The 24,879-nt window shown below is 39.5% G+C and overlaps 1 protein-coding gene across 6 annotated transcripts in view; it reads right to left on the reverse strand.

Annotated features, from left to right (window-relative positions):
* Nucleotides 1-24,879, reverse strand: part of SMARCA2 (SWI/SNF related, matrix associated, actin dependent regulator of chromatin, subfamily a, member 2) — a 181,176-nt gene that overhangs the window by 87,078 nt on the left and 69,219 nt on the right. For all 6 annotated transcript variants that reach the window (XM_067569072.1, XM_067569071.1, XM_067569073.1 and 3 more), the window contains exons 14-24: nt 23,067-23,167; nt 22,733-22,880; nt 19,798-19,961; nt 17,484-17,550; nt 16,738-16,848; nt 11,132-11,374; nt 10,693-10,806; nt 4,670-4,777; nt 3,531-3,617; nt 2,046-2,092; nt 510-676 (exon numbers count right to left, since the gene is read on the reverse strand). In XM_067569072.1, the coding sequence (XP_067425173.1) occupies nt 510-676; nt 2,046-2,092; nt 3,531-3,617; nt 4,670-4,777; nt 10,693-10,806; nt 11,132-11,374; nt 16,738-16,848; nt 17,484-17,550; nt 19,798-19,961; nt 22,733-22,880; nt 23,067-23,167 (1,357 nt within the window). The remainder of the gene's footprint in view (nt 1-509; nt 677-2,045; nt 2,093-3,530; nt 3,618-4,669; nt 4,778-10,692; nt 10,807-11,131; nt 11,375-16,737; nt 16,849-17,483; nt 17,551-19,797; nt 19,962-22,732; nt 22,881-23,066; nt 23,168-24,879) is intronic.

Below are 24,879 nucleotides of genomic sequence, written 5' to 3' on the forward strand. Positions count from 1 at the left end.
TAATAGGAATTTTGTCAGAACCATGGAGTTAACACCCCTACTCATAAGAAAATTGCCACAGCGACTTTATTTCTGACAAGTGGTGAAGACTTTCATTTTACATCTCATCTGAAAAACAATGAACTAGATCAGACTTGATGGATCACTAGATTAAATGCATCCTGATAATGGCTTCAAATATGTTCCAAGTGTAGTACTGTGAGTACATACACACCATATATACTTTACTTGTTTATTATTAGGTTAGTGCCTAGAGGCCATAGCCAAGATTGAAGCCCTTTTGTGTTATGTGCTGTACAAACTGTAGTCCAAATAGATAAGACAAAGGGTGGGAGGAGGAAAAGAAGGCACAGAGAGGTAAAGTGATTTGATCAAAATCAGACACAGCAAGGTGGGAGCAGAGCCAGGAGGAGAACCCAAGTCTCCTGAATCCCAGTCCAGTGCCCTATCCACTCAATCACACTGCCGTGCAGTTTATAGTCTGTGCTTTGTTTTCTCTCTCAGCTTACCATCAAGGCGAAGGTAAAGGAAATTTCGAAAAGCAAAATAGTCCTCCATAATGGTCATGAGGGATGTCATTTGACAGAAGAGAAGCACACGGTGATTAGTGGCTCGCAACTTTGGTAGAATACGATCAAGTAGTTCAAACTTCCCTGAGGCCCGATAAAGCTCGGCTCTGTTTAAGAGAAAAATAAATCAACACAATAAACACCTCAACAAGCCTTTTTTTAAAACAGCATTTCTAATAATGCTGGCAGCTGCTGACTTGAAGAGATTCCTTTATTCTGCCATAGCCGGATTAACAGTATTTTTCTCTCTCTAAAATCGTTACTGATTGAATGCCCTATTCAAAATTCATTAAAATTTCAGCCACATCCAGTATTTTCCTTTTTTATAAATCCAGTACTTTGACTACTTTTTCCCAAGCAAGAGTAATTTATAGAATTGGTAAAATAGTGTTTCATAGGTAAATAAGCGGCCACTTGCTGGATCTGCTTTCAGTCGTCATTGACAAGTCTGCAGCCATAGGTCAAATTCACAGGCAATGTGGAAGGTGCTATTAGTCTCAGTCTCCATTAGTCATCCGAATAGCAATGTACTAATGTGTAAGGAAGCATGAAGAAGTCCAAACTGGTGTAATTTATACTCAGCGAAGCAGGAAAAGGCCTGAGGAAGGTATAAGTTAACGAAGAAGGCAGGCTCCTTTAACCCGAACATTCTTACATCTTTTTATTACTATGCTCCTTTTGTCAAGCCCCTCAGTGAGTTACAAGTGTGCTGAAGCCAGAGTTTGTTGAAGAGGGGTTTAAGCTACATGCCAGTAAGAGGGTGAGAGTCTAGGTAGGGAACCTAAATTAGTGTAACATCCACAAGATAGAGAGACAAAAATGATACACAACTCCTCTCTAAACGTTGCCTTATAGCTTTAAAATAAAATTTGCCATTAGGAACTGCATCTTTATTAAGGACACAATGCAGACCACAAGTTACGAGGCCTTTTGAGGCCTGCATACTGGCCTGTTATACAGCTCCTATCTATTTAGGAGGCAGATGAAACCAGTGTGCAAGAAAAGAAAAGCCAAGTGTCACTCAATACATAAGCAGGAATCACACATACTTTTTTGAGATGGGGAGGGAGTCAACTGGAGAATGTAAATGAGCTCTCCATCCCTTAGGCAGCACTAGTCCATATTCTGGGTCTAGTTCTCTGCTGCGGCAATGTCTGTGAGAGAGCCACACATGCACTCTATGCTGACTCATGATTCCGTATGAGGGCATAAAAGGCAGGCTAGATGTCATCCTCCCTCCATTCTTTGGCAATCCAAAACCCATGTTGTGAAAACTCTAAGAAGCAGGGATGGAGGGTGGGTTGTGGGATCCACACTGATTACAACATCTCAGAGGTACATAAATTCAATCTTACAGTTAGAAGTAGTTTTGCAAACCGCCTAGTTTTGCAAACACAATTCTTGAAACTAATGTAAAACATCCTGCCAAATGGTTTCATTACAAATATACAATGAAGAGAGGAAAAAAAGATTTACCCATTGATAACACCACTTGAATACCCCAAATGTTCAGCAAAGGACTCCTGCAAATAATATAAATGAATTATTAGATATTGAGATTATACAGTAATCCAAGAACAAGCATCTTTATATTGAGCACTATGAGCACTATAATTATCTGTTGAATGCAGGCGTTCAAGTCTCATTACCACCCACACACCTTGGAGTCTGCCTTATGGTACAAGAGCACTGCCTGATATTTCCCACTGTTGCTTAAAATGCCTGGCTTGTAGGAATCATTTCCGTCAATGTGCACTTTACCAGACTGCAAACACAGTAGAACTTAATTTGCACTAATTACTGGGAGACCCATTTGCAAACTATTGAATTTTGTGAATTAGCAAGTGAGCAAACAAAAAGCCACAATGATAATGTATCACAAGATATACTTTGTTCATTTACTTTGTAAACAGTAGCTTCATTTTAATTATTTATAATAATACTTCATAATGTACCAGTACATTTATGTTTTGTAAAAACAATAAAGGCTCTATAATGAGACATCTTACTGCTGCACGGCTACTAAATCTTTGCTGAGCAATGGGGAAAAAGCACCTTTTTTGGTGTGCATTATGAAGGATTAGCAGAGTGGAATTAGTGAGATTCCAATGTAAGGACATTTAAAACCAAAACTTGTATTTCATGTTTTAGGCAAGTTCACATATACATTACACATAGGTAGCTGAATGTAGTCGTGAAGTCATGTTGAATACAGAAACTCCCCAAAGAAGATGATGCCCCCAAAAGAACAAGCCCCACATAAGTCATTTAAAGATCCAGCTGAAAATTTAGTGACTACTCTCTTTCTGATTATACTGCTGATAGGCATGCTCCTACATCCACATCCTATGCTGTTATGCCTACAATGTGAATACACATCCAGAGAGGAAGAAAGATTGCATGGACAGATGCACACATGCCCCTCTTGCTAAGAAAACTCAATTGTGTACCATGGGAAAAAGTTAGGCTGTAATATATGTTGGGCTCCATCTTTGAGGAATGAGCCAGAACTCTGAAGCTGAATCCTGCCTGGCAGATTTACCACATAAATACAGGTTCCTGACTTATTTCTCTCAACTAATGTAGGTGAGATCTGCAGGAACTCTAAAGTTGAGAGGACTCTGAGGACAACATAGAAATACTGCCTACCCATACAGGTAACCAAATGAGTGCATTCCCCAAACTTGCCACCTCCAGAACAAGTAACAGTGGCAGTGACTTTCCCTACTACATATGCCATCAAAATTGAGAAGAGTGCATTTATTCAGTAGTAAGCACAAAGTTTTAGAAATTTTCAGAACCTTCTCCTCCTTTAGTAAATTGCGAAGAATAGATAAAAATTAAGACATGAATGTGGCCTTGGTTTGCGTTTCATATATGTGTAATTCTCTAACCCAGGTTTTCTATTACATTAGCCATCCATATAGAAAAGACCATGAAAAGTGAACATAACAGCCTTACCTCAATATGCTGAAACATATATGGGTGATTGCATATCTTTCTCAATTGCATGATAGTGTTCATAAGAGTTTTCGCACCACCTTTTCCCTAAGGGAATAAAAGATACAAGTCAAATGGCAAAACTGAATTGCTAGTTAATTGATGAGGATTTTTAAAAATCTGAATTTTTAGGGCAGCATTTTATATTTCTATACCAAAATTAAAAGCCATATCATGCAATGAAAAGTCAGAGTTGCATATGAAACTCCCTGAAAAAATTATATAGTAAGTTGAAGTTGGTTGTCCCTTCTAGCCCATGTGCAACCTCCATTGTCAGAGGGGGTGTGGCCTAAGAGGGAAAATGTATGGAAGATCTGCAAATAAGCCATGGAAGTGTACTGGGGCTTGTATCTACTTACAGTGATTATGTTGGGAGGCAGTGTTTGTCTGCCATCTAGATTTGAGACCCTATAGACTGTGTGATGTCTAAACTCTACAAGTAGGGCATGATTCTGTTCAGCTGATTTTCACTTCTACAGGGCCAGCCTTTGACACTTACCTGAATCTATCTATCTGCTTCTCTATCCACCACAAGAAAAGTACAAGGTTCTAAGAAGCTAAAATGCTCTAGAGGTAGCTAATAAGGGATGATGAGTCTTGGGGGGGAAGGGAAACTAGGACTGCAAGTTTGAGGGAGGAGATTAGCACTGACTGGACAAGGAACCAGGGAGCCAGGCGGGAAGCAGGAAGAATTCAGAGAGTCCACAGGCGTGAGACTAGGACTTTTGGTGTGCTTTTTAGCACTTCGATAAATAACCTGATGCAGCCAGTGCTGCCACAATCTCAGTTATTTTAGTCAGGATTCCCTATTAGGTTTCAGCCTCTTATGGGGGTTTTGTAATACCGGACCCAGAAATACATCTTTAAAACTATATAGTCAAAAACAAGGTCAGGTTTTGCATTGTGAATGGAGAAAAAATACTTTTTTTTTTGCACAAACATTTCAGTTGAGAGTAACTTCATCCCAACTGAGACTTCTGCAGTAGGATATCCCAAAAAGTTTACTTTTTTGAAAATCCAGCTGGTGTGGGGGCAGTTGTGCATTCAGTAAACACACTGCCATAATGTATTGCTGGTAAGTGCTATAGTTCCCTTTGTACCTTCTTGTCTTTCTCAGAGCCATCTGTGAGGAGGATTCCCTTTGCTTGCATGTGGCGGTAGAGAATCTTCTGAAGAGCTGACATGTCACATTTGATCACATATTCAACCTAGTGTGAAAAACAGCAATAGGTAAGTGGAGCACCAAGTTTTGCCAAGCTATAATAATGTTAGAATGATTTATCTGCAGGTCTTTCCCCTCCTAAGAAAACCTATATCCAAACAGTATATTACATCTCCCAGGTAGAAGGAGGGAATTGTAAAATGGACACCCACACTCTTGGAATCCAGCTCCACTCATTGCAATGGTCATCTCCAAGGTCTATCTTTGGGTTCCACGGCTACCGTAAATTGTTTGGTCCCTGAGCATGAGGCTATATGCTGTTCAGCAAAACAGCCAGAGAGATTTTTACATTTTCTCTCTTTCTATAATTATACCAGAGTTCTCAAAATGAATGACTAATAACTTGTGAATTTTCTTTATTACACTTACAAAACATTTTTAAAATATCAGTTGTGGTTGTATACCTGGCACAAATGAGATTCACTTTCAGCAATAAGTATCATGCCATTTGCTAATATTTGGATGGAAATATGTATTTTTTTTCCTAAACATACATTGAAGCATGAGGAAACTGTTTTAATTATAGTGAAGTACAGTATGACCCTCAAAATTCAATTCTATTTCAGTACTATATTGGCTGAACGAACTCATTTTTAGTTTGTTCTGATCACATAGTCTCAAAGCCAGTAACACAGGGAAGTTTTTCATATATAATTTCAAACACACACTTTTCTACAAAATAACTCATGCGTAAAATCTGGCTTGGTATATGCTCACCATGTTTTTAATAATTAGACTAAAAATCATGATATGCACATGATAAAGCCATATTAATGGCTAGAAATCTTGCAGGATGTGATTAAAAGAAAATCAGCAAGTCACCTAATGTTCAATAAACTGATTTTAAAATAATTGGGTTATTTTCAGCTCAGAGAACTCGGAGGATGAGGTCACAGATGAGAGACAATTGAATATTCATTTAGTAGCTTCTTTAGCAAGAACCTATCAAGCAAGCTAGAACTGTCATTAGGATTCTTGTGTCAATAATTCCAATGCATCATGTTGGACTTGAAAAATGTTTTTTTTTTTTTTAAAAAGGGGATACAACCACAACTCCCCTAAATGAACATACGTATGCATTTTATCAGTCCCTCTTTTGTAATAAAGCTACTGAGTACAGTGGTTGTCACTAACAGGCAATGGGAAGAAATCTGAACTGAAATACAAATTTAAATAATGGTATTGTACTGGTAGCAATTCGATCAAGTCTCAAATCTGAATATGTTCCAAGTTAAAATGAATAAAAAATGTAGCAAAGAAGGCTGGTATGAATACTAGATATTGGGATGGAGAAGGGCATAATGGCAATAATGTTCACAACGCTTAATTAAAGATGTGTATTTTATGCCCCTTTCATTAAATAAATACTATCAATGAGCACTTATAGCTGGTTTATATTTTCAAAGTGCTGAGCCATGTCAATGTTAGTACAATGTCACAAAAAAAGTCATGTAACAAAATAGCTTTATTACTACTTACATCAAATAGTTTTGGGTTTAACTGGGGAGTCAAATATCTCCCAACCTCCACATCTGAAGACAGAGCTGAATTTTACAGCTGCCCATCTGTCTATAGTGGGACAAACTAAAACCCCAGTCTCCTTCTCCTCCATAATTTTCATTTGGACTCAAATGCTGTGGTTCTCATCTACTTATCGTTCAGCATTTGTGCTGTTTGCATTTGATTCTGATTAGACAGAGATCATTAGACTGCCAGAGGTCAGAGGTGAAGAGGATCCCTGAAACATCTTGAACAGCACTGGCATTTGATAGCCAGAGATCCATAAAGGCTCTGCCTATTTCTTGTAATTAACACAGTACAGGCTAAAATAAATGTATAAAGAAATGTATCTAACATAACACCTCTTTTTCTAAAATTATTTGGGAACAAAGGTCCAATCCTGCCAGTTTTTCCATGTACTTCATTGGGAACAGAACTGGGTCCACAGTAAGCAAGGGCACACTGTTTCACATTTACAACATGAGACACTGGCGGAATAAAAGTTGTAGTGGGGGAGGTCTAGGTTGGACATTAGGAAAAAGTTTTTCACTAGGAGGGTGGTGAAGCACTGGAATGGGTTACCTAGGGAGGTGGTGGAATCTCCATCTTTAGAGGTTTTTAAGCTGCGGCTTGACAAAACCCTGGCTGGGATTATTTAGCTGAGGTTAGTCCTGCTTTGAGCAGGGGGTTGGACTAGATGACCTCCTGAGGTTCCTTCCAACTCTATGATTCTATGATAAAAGAAAATTAACAGAAAGGCCTTTCCAAAAATCTTCATGTTCTGTTTTGATTGAATTAATCCATTTACTGCTAAAGTTAGAGTTAAGTCTAGGGAGGATGGAAAACAATGTAAGCAAGAATACCCCATCTAGCCTCTTGACCATGGTCTGGAGAAATTTGTGCCAGACACTCACACCAGAATGAGTGAGTGAAATGGGTGTAATTCAGGACTCCCTAATGTTCCCAGGCTACCTGGCACATACCTCACCCTCCTGTAGGCTGGTTTCCAGGTCCTGGAGCTCTCTCATTCCAAGCACAGGGACACAGAGCCTTGTGGAAACTGTCACAGCCTTATCTGAAGCAGACTATAACAGATTGCTAGGGTGGCATTTCTTCTGAATTGCATGCTATACTTACAGGTTGCATATAGCATAGAGAGGCTTATACAGAACTGCCTGTGACTTTTCTGCTTCCCAGGAGTTAGACTCACCTCCCGCATAATGATACTTATTTCTCTCTGGGCTTGTCTACACTTACCTCTGAGATTCGGTGGCAGTCGACCGGAGTTACGCAAGCTACACAAAAAAATTGCATAACTCCCGTCAACTTTTCTGCTTCTCTTTTGTGCACCGTCTTCACTGCACTGAGCCACTTGAGAAGGTGGACTTAATATGTCTATTTCTGGATCGACTGAGCTAGTCTTCACTGACTGCTCAGTTGATCCAGAGAAATTGATCTGACAGTGGCAAATTTGCCGCCTTCAGTGAAGACATAGCCTCTGTGTGTGTTAGAGAACATAACTAAGGAAGTAAATGGAAGATTTAGACTTTACCTTAAAGTGCCCTCGGTATTTTAATTGTAAAAAGCTAAGATTCATGTTCTAACCAAATTGAGCTTTGTGTATTTAAAAGAAATGTGAGGAAGCAAAGCTACTCTGTAATTAAGTGCAGGTTAACTGTCTTTTCAATAAGGTAGTGGAGATACTAGGCTACAAACTGCTAACTGTTGTGAAGTTTGGTTTTCACATGTCCTCTGCTACCTGTCAGATTGATCTTGTGTAATGCAGGAACAGCAAAAAATAGTTTTCAAGGTTCACATATTATAGGTGCAATGCTGTTTCTTTTTCTGCATATCTCTCCTCTGTTGATTTGACTCCTGAGTGTGCTTCAGAGAGCAGAATTTTTGTATATTTCTATCATCTGCTCATTCACACTGATGGAACAGGTTTAGGGAAGGAGAAAGCAAGTCAAAGGGTAACTGTTTTCTTTTGCAATACATTACTTTTTAGGCTTAAATTTTAGCTGTATATAATTTAAATGAGAGAACTAGGATCAGCATTTGGCATAGATTTGGTGTATCCCCTGGAGTGTTAGAAAAGCACAAATGGTTTGATTCCTGCATCCTCCAACATCAGTTTGGGATTCTAACAGAGTATGAGCTTTGGCACTTGCACACTATTTATACAATGATAAAGTAACCTAGAAGGTTTAAATATGTCTCTTATAAAATGTGAAACAAACCCTTTAATTTAAGGGGTTTTTTTAAGTTATCTGGCTCTGAGAAATTCTGAGATGCATGACCTCCTGGTTAAAAGTTGTGTGTAAGATTAAAAAACTCTACAAGACACGGTGTTGGAAAGTTTCTTACTCCCTAATGCAGGATCAGATTCTTTGTTACCCTTAGTAACATGGTACTTCATGAGTTTTAATTATTTCAATGCAACTACCATAGGGAGTAAAAGTACTACTCAGTGAGTCTAAGGATGGCAGAATCTGATCCTTAGTAAGCACGGTAAGGCTGGTTTTTATTAATGCCCTGAATATAAATACTATGGAAACAAGCTTTTTATGCAAACCAGTTTTAGAAGACATCGTTACCTTTAAGCTGTACTAAAACTATATTGGAGGCAATCTATACCTTCAAGTCAGTGACACAGCTATGGGCACCCGCATGGCCCCACAGTATGCCAACATTTTTATGGCTGACCTAGAACACCGCTTCCTCAAAACTCGTCCCCAAGCACCTCTTCATTACCTATGCTACATTGATGACATTTTCATCATCTGGACCCATGGGAAAGAGTCACTTGAAAGAATTTCACTGAGATTTCAATAATTTCCACCCCACCATCAACCTCAGCCTGGACCAGTCCACACAAGAAATCCACTTCCTGGACACTACAATACAAATAAAGAATGGTCACATTAATACCACCCTATACCGAAAACCAACTGATTGCAATACATACCTTCATGCCTCCAGCTTCCACCCTGGACACATTACATGATCCATTGTCTACAGCCAAGTCTTAAGATACAACTGGATTTGCTCCGATCCCCCAGACAGAGAAAAACATCTACAGGATCTCCATAAAACATTCTTCAAACTACAATACCCACCTGGAGAGGTGAAGAAACAAATTGACAAAGCCAGACGGGTACCCAGAAGTCACCTACTACTACAGGACAGACCCAACAAAGAAAACAACAGAACACCACTGGCCGTCACCTACAGCCCCCAGCTAAAATCTCTCCAATACATCATTAAGGATCTACAACCTATCCTAGCAGATGATCCCTCACTCACTCAAGCTGTGGGAGGCAGACCTATCCTTGTTTACAGACAGCCCATAAACCTGAAGCAAATACTCCCCAGCAACCATACACCATACAACAAGAACACTAACCCAGGAACTTATCCCCGCAACAAACCCCATTGCCAGCTCTGACCACACATCGACTCTAGTGACACCATCACAGGTCCTAACCACATCAGCCACACCATAAGGAGCTCATTCACCTGCACATCTACTAATGTAATATATGCCATCATGTGCCAGCAATGCCCCTCTGCCATGTACATTGGCCAAACTGGACTGTCACTACGCAAAAGAATAAATGGACACAAATCAGACATAAAAAACGGTAACATCCATAAACCAGTCGGAGAGCACTTCAATCTCTCAGGACACTCTGTAGCTGACTTGAAAGTTGCCATACTTCTACAAAAAAACTTCAAAAGCAGACTTCAGCGAGAAACTGCAGAGCTGGAACTCATCTGCAAACTTGACACAATCAAACTGGGTCTGAATAGGGATTTGGAATGGTTCTCACTACAAGAAGTAATTGTCACTGTTCACATATTCTCACCTTCTAATCAATGGTTGTGAATAGGCCACATCTACTCTAACTGAATGGACTTTGTTTACACCTACCCTCCCCATCGTTGTTACTTAGCCTTGGATGTATATATATATATATATATATATATATATATATATATATATATACCTCCTATCTGATTTCTATTTCATGCATCTGACGAAATGGGTTGCAGCCCATGAAAGCTTATGCCTGCAGAAATTTGTTAGTCTTTAAAGTGCTCTCATTGTTTTTATAGTTTTAGCAAAAATTGTCAAACACAGGATTTGGATGAAAGACTGAGCACATAATAACCCTCTGTCAACTTCAGAATTCCTCACTTAGACCTTTTTCTTCTTTGCAAAGAGAAATCTTGATTTATTTGGAGATTTTTCTTAAAAATTAACTGGTGCCTAAGAAGTCTCCTTCTGTAGGATAACCTGAACAGCAACATCGTATGGTACTTTTAAAAAAGAAAACAAAGTATAAAAATCCCAGACACTGGGAAACAAATTTTTCATAGAACCCTCCCACCACAAACCTTTTCTGGCAGTTGAGATTCAACCTCTTTCTTCAGTCTCCTCAGCAGGAAGGGTCGTAACACTTTGTGGAGACGTCGGATGATCAGAATTGTCTCTTCCTCGTTTAAGTCCACCTTCACAAATGTAATAATCAGAGTTACTACAAGACAGATCTGTGAATTATGTAAGATCATTATGATTATGTGGGAGATTATGCCTCATTACAAATACAAGTGCAATATTTACACGATGCTGTACTTTTGTATTTTATTATTAACAGGACTTCGAGTCCAGAAAGAGAAATTTAAGTGAAGAATTGTAAAGCTGTAATGAAGGTGACTGTTACATAATTCTGTGAGTACAAGGGAGAGTTCAGACATTATTCCTACAGCATGGACTCCATTTTGTTTCCATCCTAGTGTTTGTTTCTGATTAGATTTATGCAAACTGTTCCAGTACCCTTTCTCCAGTCATGGCAAATGGAGCATTAAACCACTGTTCAAAGGTGCTGCAGCTCTTGAAAATGGTGGGGAGGAGGAAGTTGAGGAGAGCCCAAAGTTCAGGCAATTTGTTCTGCAGTGGTGTCCCAGTCAACAGAATCCTTCTAGGTGCCACATAGTGCGTGTTCAAGACCTGAGTCAGCTTGCAGTGATGGTTCTTCATTCGATGGCCTTCATCTACTATCATATATTTCCATCGAATCTGCAACAGGAAAAAATTCTGACCAAGTTAGTGAACTCTGGGAAAAGCAAACTTTTGACATGGAGATAAGACACTGTCAGGGTTAGTGCTAAATGCTTCCCCCAAGCATTAAACAGGAAAGAGATGCTGAAGTTGTCAGAGCTTGGCTATTTTGGCTTTAAGGGTAGTTCTTGTTGGGGATGAGAGTCCAATGTAGCACTATCCAGGCAACCGTAACCTTATATGTAATGCATGAGGAACAAATGGTGGCTAGGCTAAAACTGTATCAGGACCTGCCACTGTTAGGAGCTCATTTCCACCAATTCGAATCTTTCACAGGGTGATGTTGTTAGGAGACTTACACTGTAGGGTCAGGTACAGGTTATTAGGGGAAGAGAACAACTAAAAAACTCTACATGAAGTTGTCATGAGTAAGAACTCAGAGAAGAAGCAACTACATTTTCAAACAGGCAAATGTTATGTGCTCATAAGTCAGGAACAATGCACATTTCTTTAATTCAGTCAAATCTTTCTAACCTTAATGGGAGGAAACAAAACAGGGCAAAGTTACCAGGGCCACTGCAGGCACTGCAACTTCTTAATGAAGGAAGCAGCAATGGGTGTCACCCCTGGAAATTTCAGTTCCCACAGTGAAAGATTTAATGCAGAGTCAGAGCAGATGTTGAAACATAGCTACCCAAGCCCTCTATGTGCTAAGAGCTGAAGACAAAGAACAAGAGTGAGGGATAGAAAAATGCAGCAGACACAAAATAAACTGTTGGGATTTAGTATTAATTTTTTCATGCATTGAGAGACGTACTAGGTGCCTCCCCAAATGAGTCACGACACCGTCTATGCTCCAAAAAGCACGTAAACTACATTTAACATGACAAGTAAAGAGTCTTAAACTCACTTAAAGAGTGAGAAGAAGGGAAAGGAATGACAGGATGACGGTAAGATCACACGATCTCTCAGTGAGGTGTGTACGCACCTTGTTGGTCTGCTTAATATATAGAGAGAGTGCCACTGTTACATTAGTTGCACATTTTAAAAATATATCCACTACTACTGAGGCATCATTTTCATGTCAGTTTGAGAGTTTTTAAATAATAACTCCACCACTTAGGAGACATTTAGATTAATAAAATTGGATCCTTAGGAGATGTAAAGTTTTCCAGATATAACATTTAAGGCATAAGTTGTTATCTGGCCACAAAGAAAACCAACACACAACCAGAAATTTTGTAATAGTAGTCAGTCTCTGCCCAGAAACACAGAATTGGAATAGCAGAAGTCATAGATTGAAGATCAGAATAAATACTATTATAAAGTGTAGAAAAGATAATATTTTACTATGGGTCGACAAGTTTGTGGCATTGATGAGACCCCAGAAAGCAAAATTATTCTCTTAGCCACAGCTTGAAAAATCCTGCTGCTCTCAGGGAGGAAAGAAGGAACTGAGAATTGCAGTTGTAAATGAGTGCAGAGTTAGATGAAAGTCCTAAGGCTTCAGTCAGTCAAAGAAAAACCAGGGACTCTGCTTTACAGAACAGAGGAACAAAAATGATCACGTCTCTGGGTAAGGATAAAAGGGGTAAAAAACAAGGGTGATGTCATGGTACGTGCTGTAGACTACCTAACCAGGAAGAAGAGGTGGATGAGGCTTTTTTAAAACAACTGACAAAATCATCCAAAACACAAAAATGTGATGGGAGACTTCAATTATGCAGACATCTGTTGGCAAAATAATATAGCAGGCACAGATTATCCAACAATTTCTTGGAATGCATTGGAGACAACTTTTTATTACAGAAGGTGGAGAAAGCGACTAGGGAAGAGGCTATTCTGGATGTGATTCTGATAAACAGGGAGGAACTACTTGAGAATCTGAAGGTGGAAGGCAGCTTGGGTAAAAGAGATTATGAAATGATAGAGTTCATGATTCTAAGGAATGGTAGGAGGGGAAACCGCCAAATAAAGACAGAGGACTTCAAGAAGGCAGACTTTAGTAAACTCAGAGAATTGGTAGGTGAGATCCTGTGGGAAGCAAGTCTCAGGGAAAAAAGAGCTCAGGACGGCAGTTTTTTAAAGAGACATTATTAAGGCACAAGAACAAATTATACCAATGCGTAGGAAAGACAGAAGTATAATAAGAGGCTACCCTGGCTTAACCAGGAAATCATCAATGACATAAAACTCAAAAAAGGGTCATACAAAAAGTGGAAACAAAGTCAGATTACAAAGGATGAATATAAAAAAAAAATAACACAAGCATGCAGGGACAAAATTAGAAAGATCAAGGCACAAAACAAGATTAAACTAGCTAGGGATATAAAAGATAACAAGAAAGCATTTTACAAATACGTGGGAGCAAGACCAGGGACAAAATAGAAAAAGAACAAGTTAAGAATTACTTAGCCTAATTAGATGTCTTCAAGTCAGCAGGGCCTGATGAAATACATCCTAGAATACTTCAGGAACTGGCTGAAAAGATTTCTGGGCCATTAGGGATTATCTCTGAGAATTCATGGAGAATGAGAGAGATACTCGAGGACTGGAAAAGGACATATATAATATTTATCTATAAAAAGGGGAATAAGGACAACCCAGGGAATTACAGACCAGTCATTTTAACTTTGGTACCCGGAAAGATAATAGAGCAAATAATCAAACAAACATTCTATTTGTAAGCACCTAGAAGAAAATACAAAACCAGTCAACATGGATTTGTTAAGAACAAATCATGTCAAACCAACCTAATATCCTTCTTCAACAGGGTGACAAGCTTTGTGGATGGGGGGAAGTGATAAATGTCATATATTTTGACTTAAGTAGGGCTTTTGATATCATCTCTCATGACCTTCTCATAAACAAATTAGAAAAACATAGCCTAGATGAACCTACTAGAAGGTGGGTGCACAACTGGCTGGATAACCATACTGAGAGAGTAGTTATCAATGGTTCACAATTGAGTTGGAAGGGCACATCGAGCAGGGTCCTGCAGGGAGGATTTGTCATGATGTACATGACAAAACTGATATATTCAATATCTTCATAAATTATCTGGATAATGACATAGAGAGTACACTTTTACAAAGTCTGTGGAAAATACCAAGCTGGGAGGGGTTGCAAACATTTTGGAAGACAGGATTAGAATTCAAAATGATGTTGACAAACTGTAGAAATGGTCTAAATTAAATAGGATGAAATTCAATAAAGACAAATGCAAAGTACTACACTTGGGAATTGCACAAATATAAAATGGAAAATGACTGGCTGAGAAGGAGTACTGCAGAAAAGGATCTCTATATTATAGTGGGTCACAAACTAAATATGGGTCAACAGTGTAATACTTTGGACAAAGCAAACATCATTCTGGGATGTATTAACAGGAGTGTTGTAAGGAAGACATGAGAAGTAATTTGTCTACTCTACTCAGCACTGATAAGGGTTCAACTTGAGTAATGTGTCCAGTTCTGGGCACCACATTTCAGAAAAGATGTGGACAAATTGGAGACAGTCCAGAGGAGAGCAACAAAAATGATTAAAGGTCTAGAAAACACGACGAACGCAGACAGATTGAAAAAACTGGGTTTGTTTAATCTGGAGAAGAGAAGACCAAGGAAGGACATGACAACAGTCTAAGTATGTAAAAAGTTGTTATACAGAGGAGGAGAATTAATTGTTCTGCTTATCTACTGAGGACAGGACAAGAAGTAATGGTCTTAAATTGCAGCAAGGGTGATTGATTTAGGTCATAGTTTCTCAATCTGTGGTACACGTACCCCCAGGGGTACGCGAGACACAGGCAGAGGGTACGTGGCGAAAAACCCAGTGAAGAGAAGCGGGTGGCAGCCGCCCCACTCCTGGGAAGGTGGGCGGCAGCCACCAGCGTGGTCAGCTGTAGCTGGCTTTTTGGGAAGTCGGGAGGCAGCCGCCTCCGTCCCACCCGGTACCAGCTCCCAGGTGGGAGCCCGGTGGCAGCCTCCTGTGCCCTGAAAGCTGAGTTCACAACTGGGTAGCAGCCACCCACGCCCTGGCTCTGAGCCAAGGGACAGCCTCCCGCACCCCGGCTTGAAGACGGGCAGTAGCCACCGGCCCACATCCCCAGGTCCCAGTCCGCGTGGAAGCCTCCTTTGCCCCAGCTCGTAGCAGGTGGCAGTCACCCACCTCCCAGGCTGGCAGCCAGGTGGCAGCTGCCTGCAACTTGCCCAGTGGCAGCCCCCCTCCCCAGCTCAAAACGCCGGTGCCCAGAAAGCCAGGTGAAGAGCCCAGCAGCTTGCCCGGTCCTGTAGCCAGGCTCTAACCACAGGCTTACTTGTCAATTTCACTGCTCTAGCTGGGCAGTGAAATTAACAACTGTGACAGCCCCAGATTTTACCAGTATAAAAATATAAATGTTTGAGTTATATTGTTTTTACTGTTCTATACTTTTTATGATACATGTGTTATTTTGTTTAAAAAACTTGTAAAATTCAATAAAAAAGAATAAATCTTACATTCTGAATTATCTTATGCCTGTGTGTGTGCGTGCGCACGCACGCACGCATGTGCCTCAGCATATCGCTGCATGTGTCTGACTGTGTTCTTGTGTCTTTTTTATCTCTGAACTTCAGGTCCAAACACTCCCTTCACCCACTGCCACCATAGTACTCCTGCAGTCATACCCTTTTTAGAAAAAGAGCAACCACAATTTTCCTTCTCGCCCTCCTTCCTTCTCTCTCACCCTTCTTACCTGTCTCCCTCTCACCCCTTCCTCCTCTCAAATCTATGACAAAAAATTTGGTGCGCTGCACATTGCATGGCACTTTATATTCCCCGGCATTGGCATGCCGCTCAAAGCCTCCTAGCTTTGGCCAACATCTCCTCTAGCCCAGGTACATACTCGAGTTGTGCACCCCTGGTGTAAAGGTGGCAATCCTACCCACACTAGATCTGACATCTGTCATATCACGGCCTTATATACTCAGCCCTTCTTCCAACATATGGCTTGCATTAGTCTGTAAATATAAAATCCCGTGGAAAATTGAGTGTGGGGTACTTATTAAAATTTTCAGAAGTTAGGGGGTACTTGCTACTTAAAAGGTTGAGAAACACTGATTTAGGTTAGAGAATAGGAAAACTTCCTAACAGTAAGGGTCATTAAGCACTGGAACAAATTATCTAGAGAAGTTGTCAATCATTGGAGGTTTTTAAGAACAGGTTAGACAAACACCTGTCAGGGATGATCTAGATAATACTTAGTCCTGTATCTGTGCAGGGGACTGTCTTACATTTCTACAATTTCTATAGGCAACATAATGGGAGGTTGACACAAGGTAAGACATAGTTTGGTGATATTGAGGAAGATTTGCAGTTAAGAGGCAACAGAAATTAATTTTTACCTTAGCAAGAATGTGTTTGTCCTTTATTATGTATTCATAAGTAGTTAAAAGAACATTAAATTTTCCACTTCGAAGCTGAGGGACAAGTGAACGGCGCATGGCAGGTGTTCCCTGAAAGAGAAAATAAAATAAAGGATGAAGAAAATAATTGTATATGGTGTTCTGCTATTTCTTACAATCATGGATTAGCAGACATAAGGTGTTTCTTTGATTTTTGCTTTGTAGCATGTTCATACAATGTATTGACATATTCCATATCCCTTCAGAACGGTTTCCCCAATGAAGACCACAGGAGGGAGAAGAGAAGAGCAAAATTACAGTAATCTTCTACCGGGAAACTAGCCGCTGGACTGCAAAGCTCTGCTTATATGGAAGTAGCAGCAGTCAGTCTATCTAGTCTCCTTGGTAACTGCTTGACTTTATAGGAAAAATTGGAAACGCAGAAGCCTAACACCAAAGTATTCAGCAATATACAGAATATGTCTTATTTATCATTTGTATTACTCTCTTCAGAAATCTTGCAATATGATCATTAACAATTTTCTTCTGCATTTCACTATCTGAAAGAAATTATTGTTTATTACAGTAATCTGTTATCTGTAATTAATTGTCACTGTTTAGTATATGATGTACATGACAAAACTTTACAGTCAAACAGGGTTTACAGATGAGCATGGAGAATGAGGAAGAGGGGGGTCTATTTTTCACTTTTCCAGTTTTATACACATACAGAAAGCAAATCAAACCTTATAAGAAATTTTCACCACAGAAGGAGCCCATTTGTCAAATTCATATGTCCAGTTGGATAAAGTCCTAGGTAAGAGATTAAGAATATGAACAATTTAGTGTAATATCTAGTTATCTGTTTAAATCTAAGGTATTATTTATAACTTTGTCATTTTAATACTTCTTTCACAATGAAAGCTAAGTCCCCAACACACTTCTCTTACTTACCCCAATATCTTTGCCTTGGAACATGTAGACTGAATATTAAAAAGGAAACATGGAGATTTTGATATTCTATACGATCCATCTTCATTTGAGAGGTGAGGGGAGAACTGATTTGGAAAAATGTCTTAACAGTAATATTTAGAAGTTTGTTTTGGCCCTGATTCAGCAAAGCACTTAAGCACATGCTTAACTTTAGATTCATGTTAACACACAGACTATAAAAAAGTGAGAAGAGATGGATCTGTACAGAAAAAAAGACATATCTGTCATCTCATGCTGCTCAGCTGTAACAAGTAAAACTTGCAACTTCTGAGATATATCCCCACAAAGTCCAAGGTAAAAGGTATCAGGGATATTAACTTGTGATGATGTACTATTAATACTCAGAACCACTGTTGTGTCAGTCAGCGATTTATCTGGATCAACTGAGTGGAAGTGAAGACCCGCTCAATCAATCTGGAAGTTGATTCAATAAAACCACCTCCAAAAAAAGTGTTGTGCTGCGTCGATGGGTATGCATTTCCCGTCTGTGTAGCATAGTGGAGATAGTGCGCAGAAGAGAATTTAGGAAATTGATGTAAGTTATACAAGCTACTCTACATAGCTTGCGTAATTCCCGTCGACTGCCGCCAAATTCCCCAGTAAGTATAGACTAGGCCTTAGCCACCTATGTACCTTTATTTTTGTACTATGTGATTTCAACTGTACTAACACACTGAATAGTCTTAAAGAATGGCTAAAGGAACTGGTAAAATGCTTCAGGTCTCAGCTCCTCATCTTTATAAACTAAAAAAACACAATATCAAGTACTTTAACAAAAAATCAAGTTTCAAGCCTTCATTGTACTCTTGAAAATTGATAGCAACACTTCCTTCCCCTTGGAAACATTGCTTTAATAATAGGGCTCTACCCAACCATGCATTTCTCCTTCTGTTTGAGCCCAGCATAACTAGTATCAGTAGGATTCTGCACAGCTCTGGAAGTTACCTCAGTTAGTTAATGAGTGCTGCAGCAGAGTCAGAAGCCAGGGCACTTCAAAGTAGATAACATAAGAAATAATAAATAAATATAACTTGTATTGTGCTAACATCTATAGGCCCCACCATGTATTCCCAAGCCCTAAACAACTGGTAATTTTCTTAGCAACTTTCTAATTACATTCCATACCCAGTTAAAATCATTCCTGCAAAGACCAGAGTAGATCACATTCAGAAAATCACAATAAATGAAGAGATGCCATGCAGAGCCCCAGGAAAAGGGGGAAAAATAAGACAAATAAGCATATGCTGGGCAGAGGTCAATGATCAGTGGTTAGGGACAATAAGCAACTCCACATCAGACCGTTACAGTTACTCATAAAAAAATCCAGCGCTGTTAAAGCACAATTGCCTAATATTTAGTGGGATGCCTTCTAAAGATCTAATTATAGGCTACAAGTAGCACCTTAAAACTGAACAAACTGAGGCATGTAATATAAAAAAGAAGAAAGGTGCATTTCCTCTCTCGTGGATCACGTCAGGAATAAATGACACTGAGGGTATGTCTACACTAGAAACCTAAGTTGACCTATATTAGGTCGATTTTCATCCCCTGGGAGCAGGGTTCAGCTGCTCCAGCTTCTCACCCCAATTCCCAGCCCAGAGAGGGGGGTGGGCCCAAAGTCGCCTGGCTTTCTTGTCAATTTCAAGGCTCCCGCCAATAACTGATGTAAGGGACCCAGTATCTACACAGACACTGTGTCGCCCTAACTACACTGACATAAAAATTACGCCTCTTGTGGACGAGGAGTTATGATGTCGATGTAGTTGGACACTTACATTGGCAGGAGCTGCCTTATGTCGAACTAGCTGTATAGCAAAGACCAGTCCTATACTATACAGTTGCCTGCTGAGTGGACAGCAAAACTAATGAACCAAGTGCTTTTATCATCCTTATCTAGTCATCCTCATAATGGCAGCCAATGTGGCAAAATAATCAAAGGCTAGATTCAGAGTACATAGTCCCACTGCATGCTTCATCTCACTATAAAGTGAAAAACAAGTATGTGCTGCTAATGAACCAATTTCCAATGCACAGAACGAGAACAGTAGAATGTATTTCTTTACTTACGAAAGGGGAACAATGATGAGATAGGGGCCATTGAGTCTTTTGTGCTCCATCAGATAAGTGATGAGTGCAATAGTCTGTATGGTCTTTCCTAGCCCCATTTCATCAGCTAAAATTCCATTCAAATTGTTATTATAAAGTGAAACCATCCATTCCAGGCCCTGGAGCTGAAATGAAGAATAATCGCTTCAGTTATCAGAGATCTGCACAGGTAATTAATCCTAATATTACTGAAGTAGCTTTCACTTCACCTACTGCTTTGGTACTGGGTTTCCTTCAACAGTGCATGCATTGGGAACCACCAGCACATAATATGTGTAAATAAATTATATATATATGTATATATAGTAATATCCCATAATATCTGCATGAAAGTCACTGCTGATATTTAGGTCCAAGGTGGACCAAGCTTCAGAGTTCTATTTTGTACAAGCTGCAGGTTTTTTATATGCAATGCCTACAGCTGAAGTTGCCTAACACTTTTTCATTTGCTTACAGCTAGAGACCTCTGTTTTTGGCAAATATTAAATAACACGAAAGAAAAAGAAAAACAAGGTCAGACAAAAGAGAGCCTGAAAAACTCACCCACAGCATCAGCCGCTGTCCTGGGGGGCTGGGCCTGGCTCCCCAATCCAGGTTTTGTGACTCAGTGCAGAGTCACAGCACCGTGCAGGTTTGCCCTGGCCAGTCCATCATGACAGGGGGCGGCTGGGCCAAATTTGAGTGAGCAGCATTGCAGCCCCATGCACCAGGATCAAAATGCCAGTCACTCAAATTTGGCCTAGCTGCTCCATGTCACTGTGGAGGGATGGTTGGGTCAAACCTGAGCAGTGCTGAGACCCTGTGCACTACGTTGCAACTCTGGAGCGGGGAGCCAGGCCTACCACTGCCGAACCAGTTCTGCCACTGCAGCATGAGTATGGGGAGGGCTAATTCTGAAATACCACCCCACAGGGTCTCTCAACCCTCCTCCCTTGGGGGCAGGACCCAACTCCCCAGCACGTGGATAAAAACAAACAAAATTCCCAAAAAATAAAACGAAAAATTATTTAAAATTTTTAAAAAGAGTTGGACAGGATTCTATTTATAACTTAGTCAAATTAGGGCTGTTCAGGCTGAAATATTTCCAAAAATGAGGTTATGGAAAAATGCATTGTGTTGTCCATGATAAAAAATTCTTATAACCACTTCATTGAGAAGCTGTACCATTTTCCATACTCTGAATTGGGGACTTGAAATTTGGTGGAGCAAATACTTGAAATTTGGCTATGGGGAAAGGGCTGGCACCCTGGTGCAGGGATATGCCTTTTGTTGTCCCCAAAAGAATTAATCAAAATCCAGCCAATTTTTATAAGCCTCTGGGGGAAAAAACCCCACAGTTCACACATGCTTAGTAGAGAGTTAATGGAGTTTAGCAACTAAATTCTCACAAGTTCCTGTCTTTACTGAACCCCAGAGCTGAAAGGGCTGAGCAGGACTTTTTTTTGTAATTTCTTCACCCAGCTGCTCTGGCAGCAGAACTAAGAACAAGGTGACTTCCTCCTGTGCTATCAATGTTCCATGATGGCACATAGGCAGCATGGAGAAAGAGGAAGTAGCCTGACTGGAGTGTAAGGAGGTGAGGAGAGGGCAGGGGAGGAGGGAAATAGGAACAGAGTGGGTCAGGAAGAGAGACAGAGAGGACAGGGATGGGGAAAAATAGGAGGAAGAATGACTGGGGCAGAAGGCTCTATACCCACTAAAGTACACTCCCCTCAAGAACCTAGGATTGAACCCAGGATTCCTGAGTCTCACACCTTTCCTCTACTATCAGCAAATACCTGTGAAACTCACTGGCAAAGTGTGTCTCATCCCCCACTTGTGCTGGTCCACAGAGAGAATACCCTACCTGCTACTGCTCCAGTGATACCATTAACTCAAGCAGTGCTGTGCTGTAAATCAAGGCCCCAGTCTGACATGCTGAATTTTTAGTTTGCATTTTTAAAAACTTAGAAAAATCACATCCAAAAACCACAGTAAAAGAGCTTTTGGGTTGCAAAGTCAATCACTGAAAAGTTAGGATGTGTAAGAATTAAGGTTGCCCTTCTTCTAGTGTTCTATGAGCATTTAAAAAAAACCAACGATGTATTTTCATTTCATCCTTGTTATTTAGATAAGATTGCATCATTCTCCGTTTTTCAGGTAAGGAAACTGAGGAAGAGCTAAGGGGTCAGACTGAAAAAAATGCTGATCACCTGAAGCTCTCAATAACCTCCTAGTGAACTGCAGATGCTCAGTGCCTCAAAAAAAAAATCAAGCCACAAATGACTTTTCAGAGGCCACAGGGAGTCAGTAGCCACAGGCCACACAGATGATCCCAACCTCCAGACCCTAGGAGCACAATTCTCTCCATAACCAAGCCAACAGCATAAAGAATAAACAGAATAAAGCAACAGAATAAAAAGGTTTCCAGAATCAACCTGTTAGTGCACTAAAATATTAGGGAGGCATTTTAAAAAAAGTACTTCACTAAAAAAAATAAGCAAAAACCTAAACTGAAGCACTACTGGTCTCCAACGAAGATGATAATTACAGGTACTGTAATCGAGCTGATGTTATTATACAAGTGAGATGTGTGATGTTTTCTTTGGGAAGGCAGAATCTTCTTTTCCAGACAATCATCATTTTCTAATCAAATGGACATTTGTGATTCCGTGCAACACAAATTTGAATTAACTTCAGAGATCAAAACATTCAGTCCTACACACCTTCATAATGTAGCATAAACTTTTAAATATTATAACATGCTTTACTCAATAAAAGCATATTATACAATACCTGGCCATCAGTATGCAACAGTGCAAAAGTCATGTATAAAGCAAGGGTTAACTGCAGGGTTATAGCTTGCCGTAAACTGGTTTTTGCAACTTCAGAAGGAAACTCCAGCTAGGTTTCTTACCTGATAATGTTTTAGTGTTCCATTGATAAGAAGAGCAGACTGTTTCTCCACCCTCTCTGAGATTGCATGAGCGACTGTATAGTAGGACTGAGATCCTCTAGCACTATACTGCATACTATATTCATCATCCACATCTTGTTTGGCTGTCCTAGAAGGTAGGTAAGGCAGAGCTATTATGTTATTCACACTATACCAAATTGTTCAGTGCTCTGACACTTCACTTCTTATGTAAGTACTTTTAATAAAAATAGGTAATGCCGCTAACGTTAAAGATAGGGGTGTAAGAAATCCACCCTCTATCCCTAGAAAAGAAGGCACCCTAGTGTACACTCACTCAATGATCTGCTTAGCATCCTTTTCAGAAACCTCTTCGCTGTTAGGATCCAGGAGTATTTTCTCATCAGCTTCTAATCTACTTGATTCCTCATCATCATCCTACAGAGTAGACAATGGACAAACAGGAGAGGGGACAGAAAAATAGGAAAGTGTAACATTTTCCTTGGTCATATCATCAGCCAGACTTCACTTGGATTTTATCAACTGTTTTCATTGGACACTGCTTTACGACAAAAGAAATCCTAACAAGAAAAAGTGATGGATATCTATTCTGTTCTGTCAACTGCAACCCTCTTGATGTGATGTAAATGAATCAAGGTCAGACTGCAAAAAAACATTTATTTTCTCATTTTAATCTTTCATATTAAAAACATCTCTTCCTTTCCTGTTCATAGAATAGATCATACTGTATCCTTCTTCATATCATGCTGAAGATTCATAAACCACAGTATAGTCATACTGAAAAGCCAAATTGATAAAATCCACTAGGTCTGAACAGTTTTAATATTTATTAAAATTGTCTTTAAATAGATTACACGTTTTGTTCTTTATTTATTATTTCACATGTTTTCCAATTAATATTACAGATGCTGATAAATGGACTGAAAGGTTTTCAGATATTATTGTGGCCTCTCCAAGGATCTCTGTTCCCTTTGAAGTAATGCTATTTTGTAACAACTTAAATTCTTATCAGTTAAAGCAAATATCCCTATGCTTCCTATCAGCATACTACTTTTAGAATGATTTCTCTCCTTTCTGCTGCTACAAAATTGTACCAAAAATATCCCTTTCTACACAGAGAGTAGCAGATCCTATACTCAAGGCCCAGTATTGGGAGGTGCTGACAGCCCTTACCACTTACTAAAGTCAACAGGAGTTACTGCTTTCAGCACCCCACAGGATTAAGTTACTAGGCCCCAATCCTGCGAAGTCTTATACACATGCTTAATTTGACATACAGTGAGTAAACAGTAAATAATATTAAGCAAGTGTGGAAGCCTTTGCAGGAGCTACATATTAGAGTGTATTTTTAAATCAATTGTAAAGCACAGATTGTTTTAAAGCTTGCACAATGCAATTCTATCTGCAACATGTGTAGGCTGAAGAAATATCAACTAAACATAATCTTAGCATCTTTCAATATTTAAGACCCTGCCAATATTTTCTGATTCTAGATTAAAATAGGATAAAAACAATATTCACACAACTAACATGCTGAGTGGTGAGTGAAAATTCCACCATATCACCACAGCTTACAGCCCACAGAACTGAACAGAAAATATTTAGAATTCTCACACACACACACACACACAAACACAAGTGGCTTGTTTTTAAGTGCTTAATTTTAAAAATAAACAAAACTACTCTGAGGTGAATTTATCCCAGCTACCATCATGGCATTTGCAGTAACTGATGTCAAACTGGCCTCCTCCTTGTCCCTAGAGTACACCCAAGATGTGGTGATACAAAATAGACAAATCAACATATACAGACATGTCTTATTGCTTTAATCAGCCCCCTTTTACAGTCTGTTGCCAAAAAGGTCACAGCCAACTACTTTCATTGAAAGATTACTAAGGAAAAAACAACATGAAATAAAATCCTTAAAATAAAATGCCAAAAGCTGACATGTAGCTATAAAAAGCAAGATGTATATATCTTCTACTAAATGCTTTTAATACAGTTTTGCTTATTACTGAATCAAGCACTTGATTATCACAAACAGCAAATTTGTCTTTTCTGTCCTTCTTCCCCTAAATTGGTAGCTTTTTAATAATAAAAGGATTAAAAACATATGGCTCTCAATAAAG

The sequence above is a fragment of the Emydura macquarii genome, unplaced genomic scaffold, assembly GCF_026122565.2.
Source record: "Emydura macquarii macquarii isolate MOO-44397 ecotype Brisbane River unplaced genomic scaffold, CSIRO-AGI_Emac_v2 contig_2897, whole genome shotgun sequence".
Lineage (NCBI taxonomy): Eukaryota > Metazoa > Chordata > Testudines > Chelidae > Emydura > Emydura macquarii.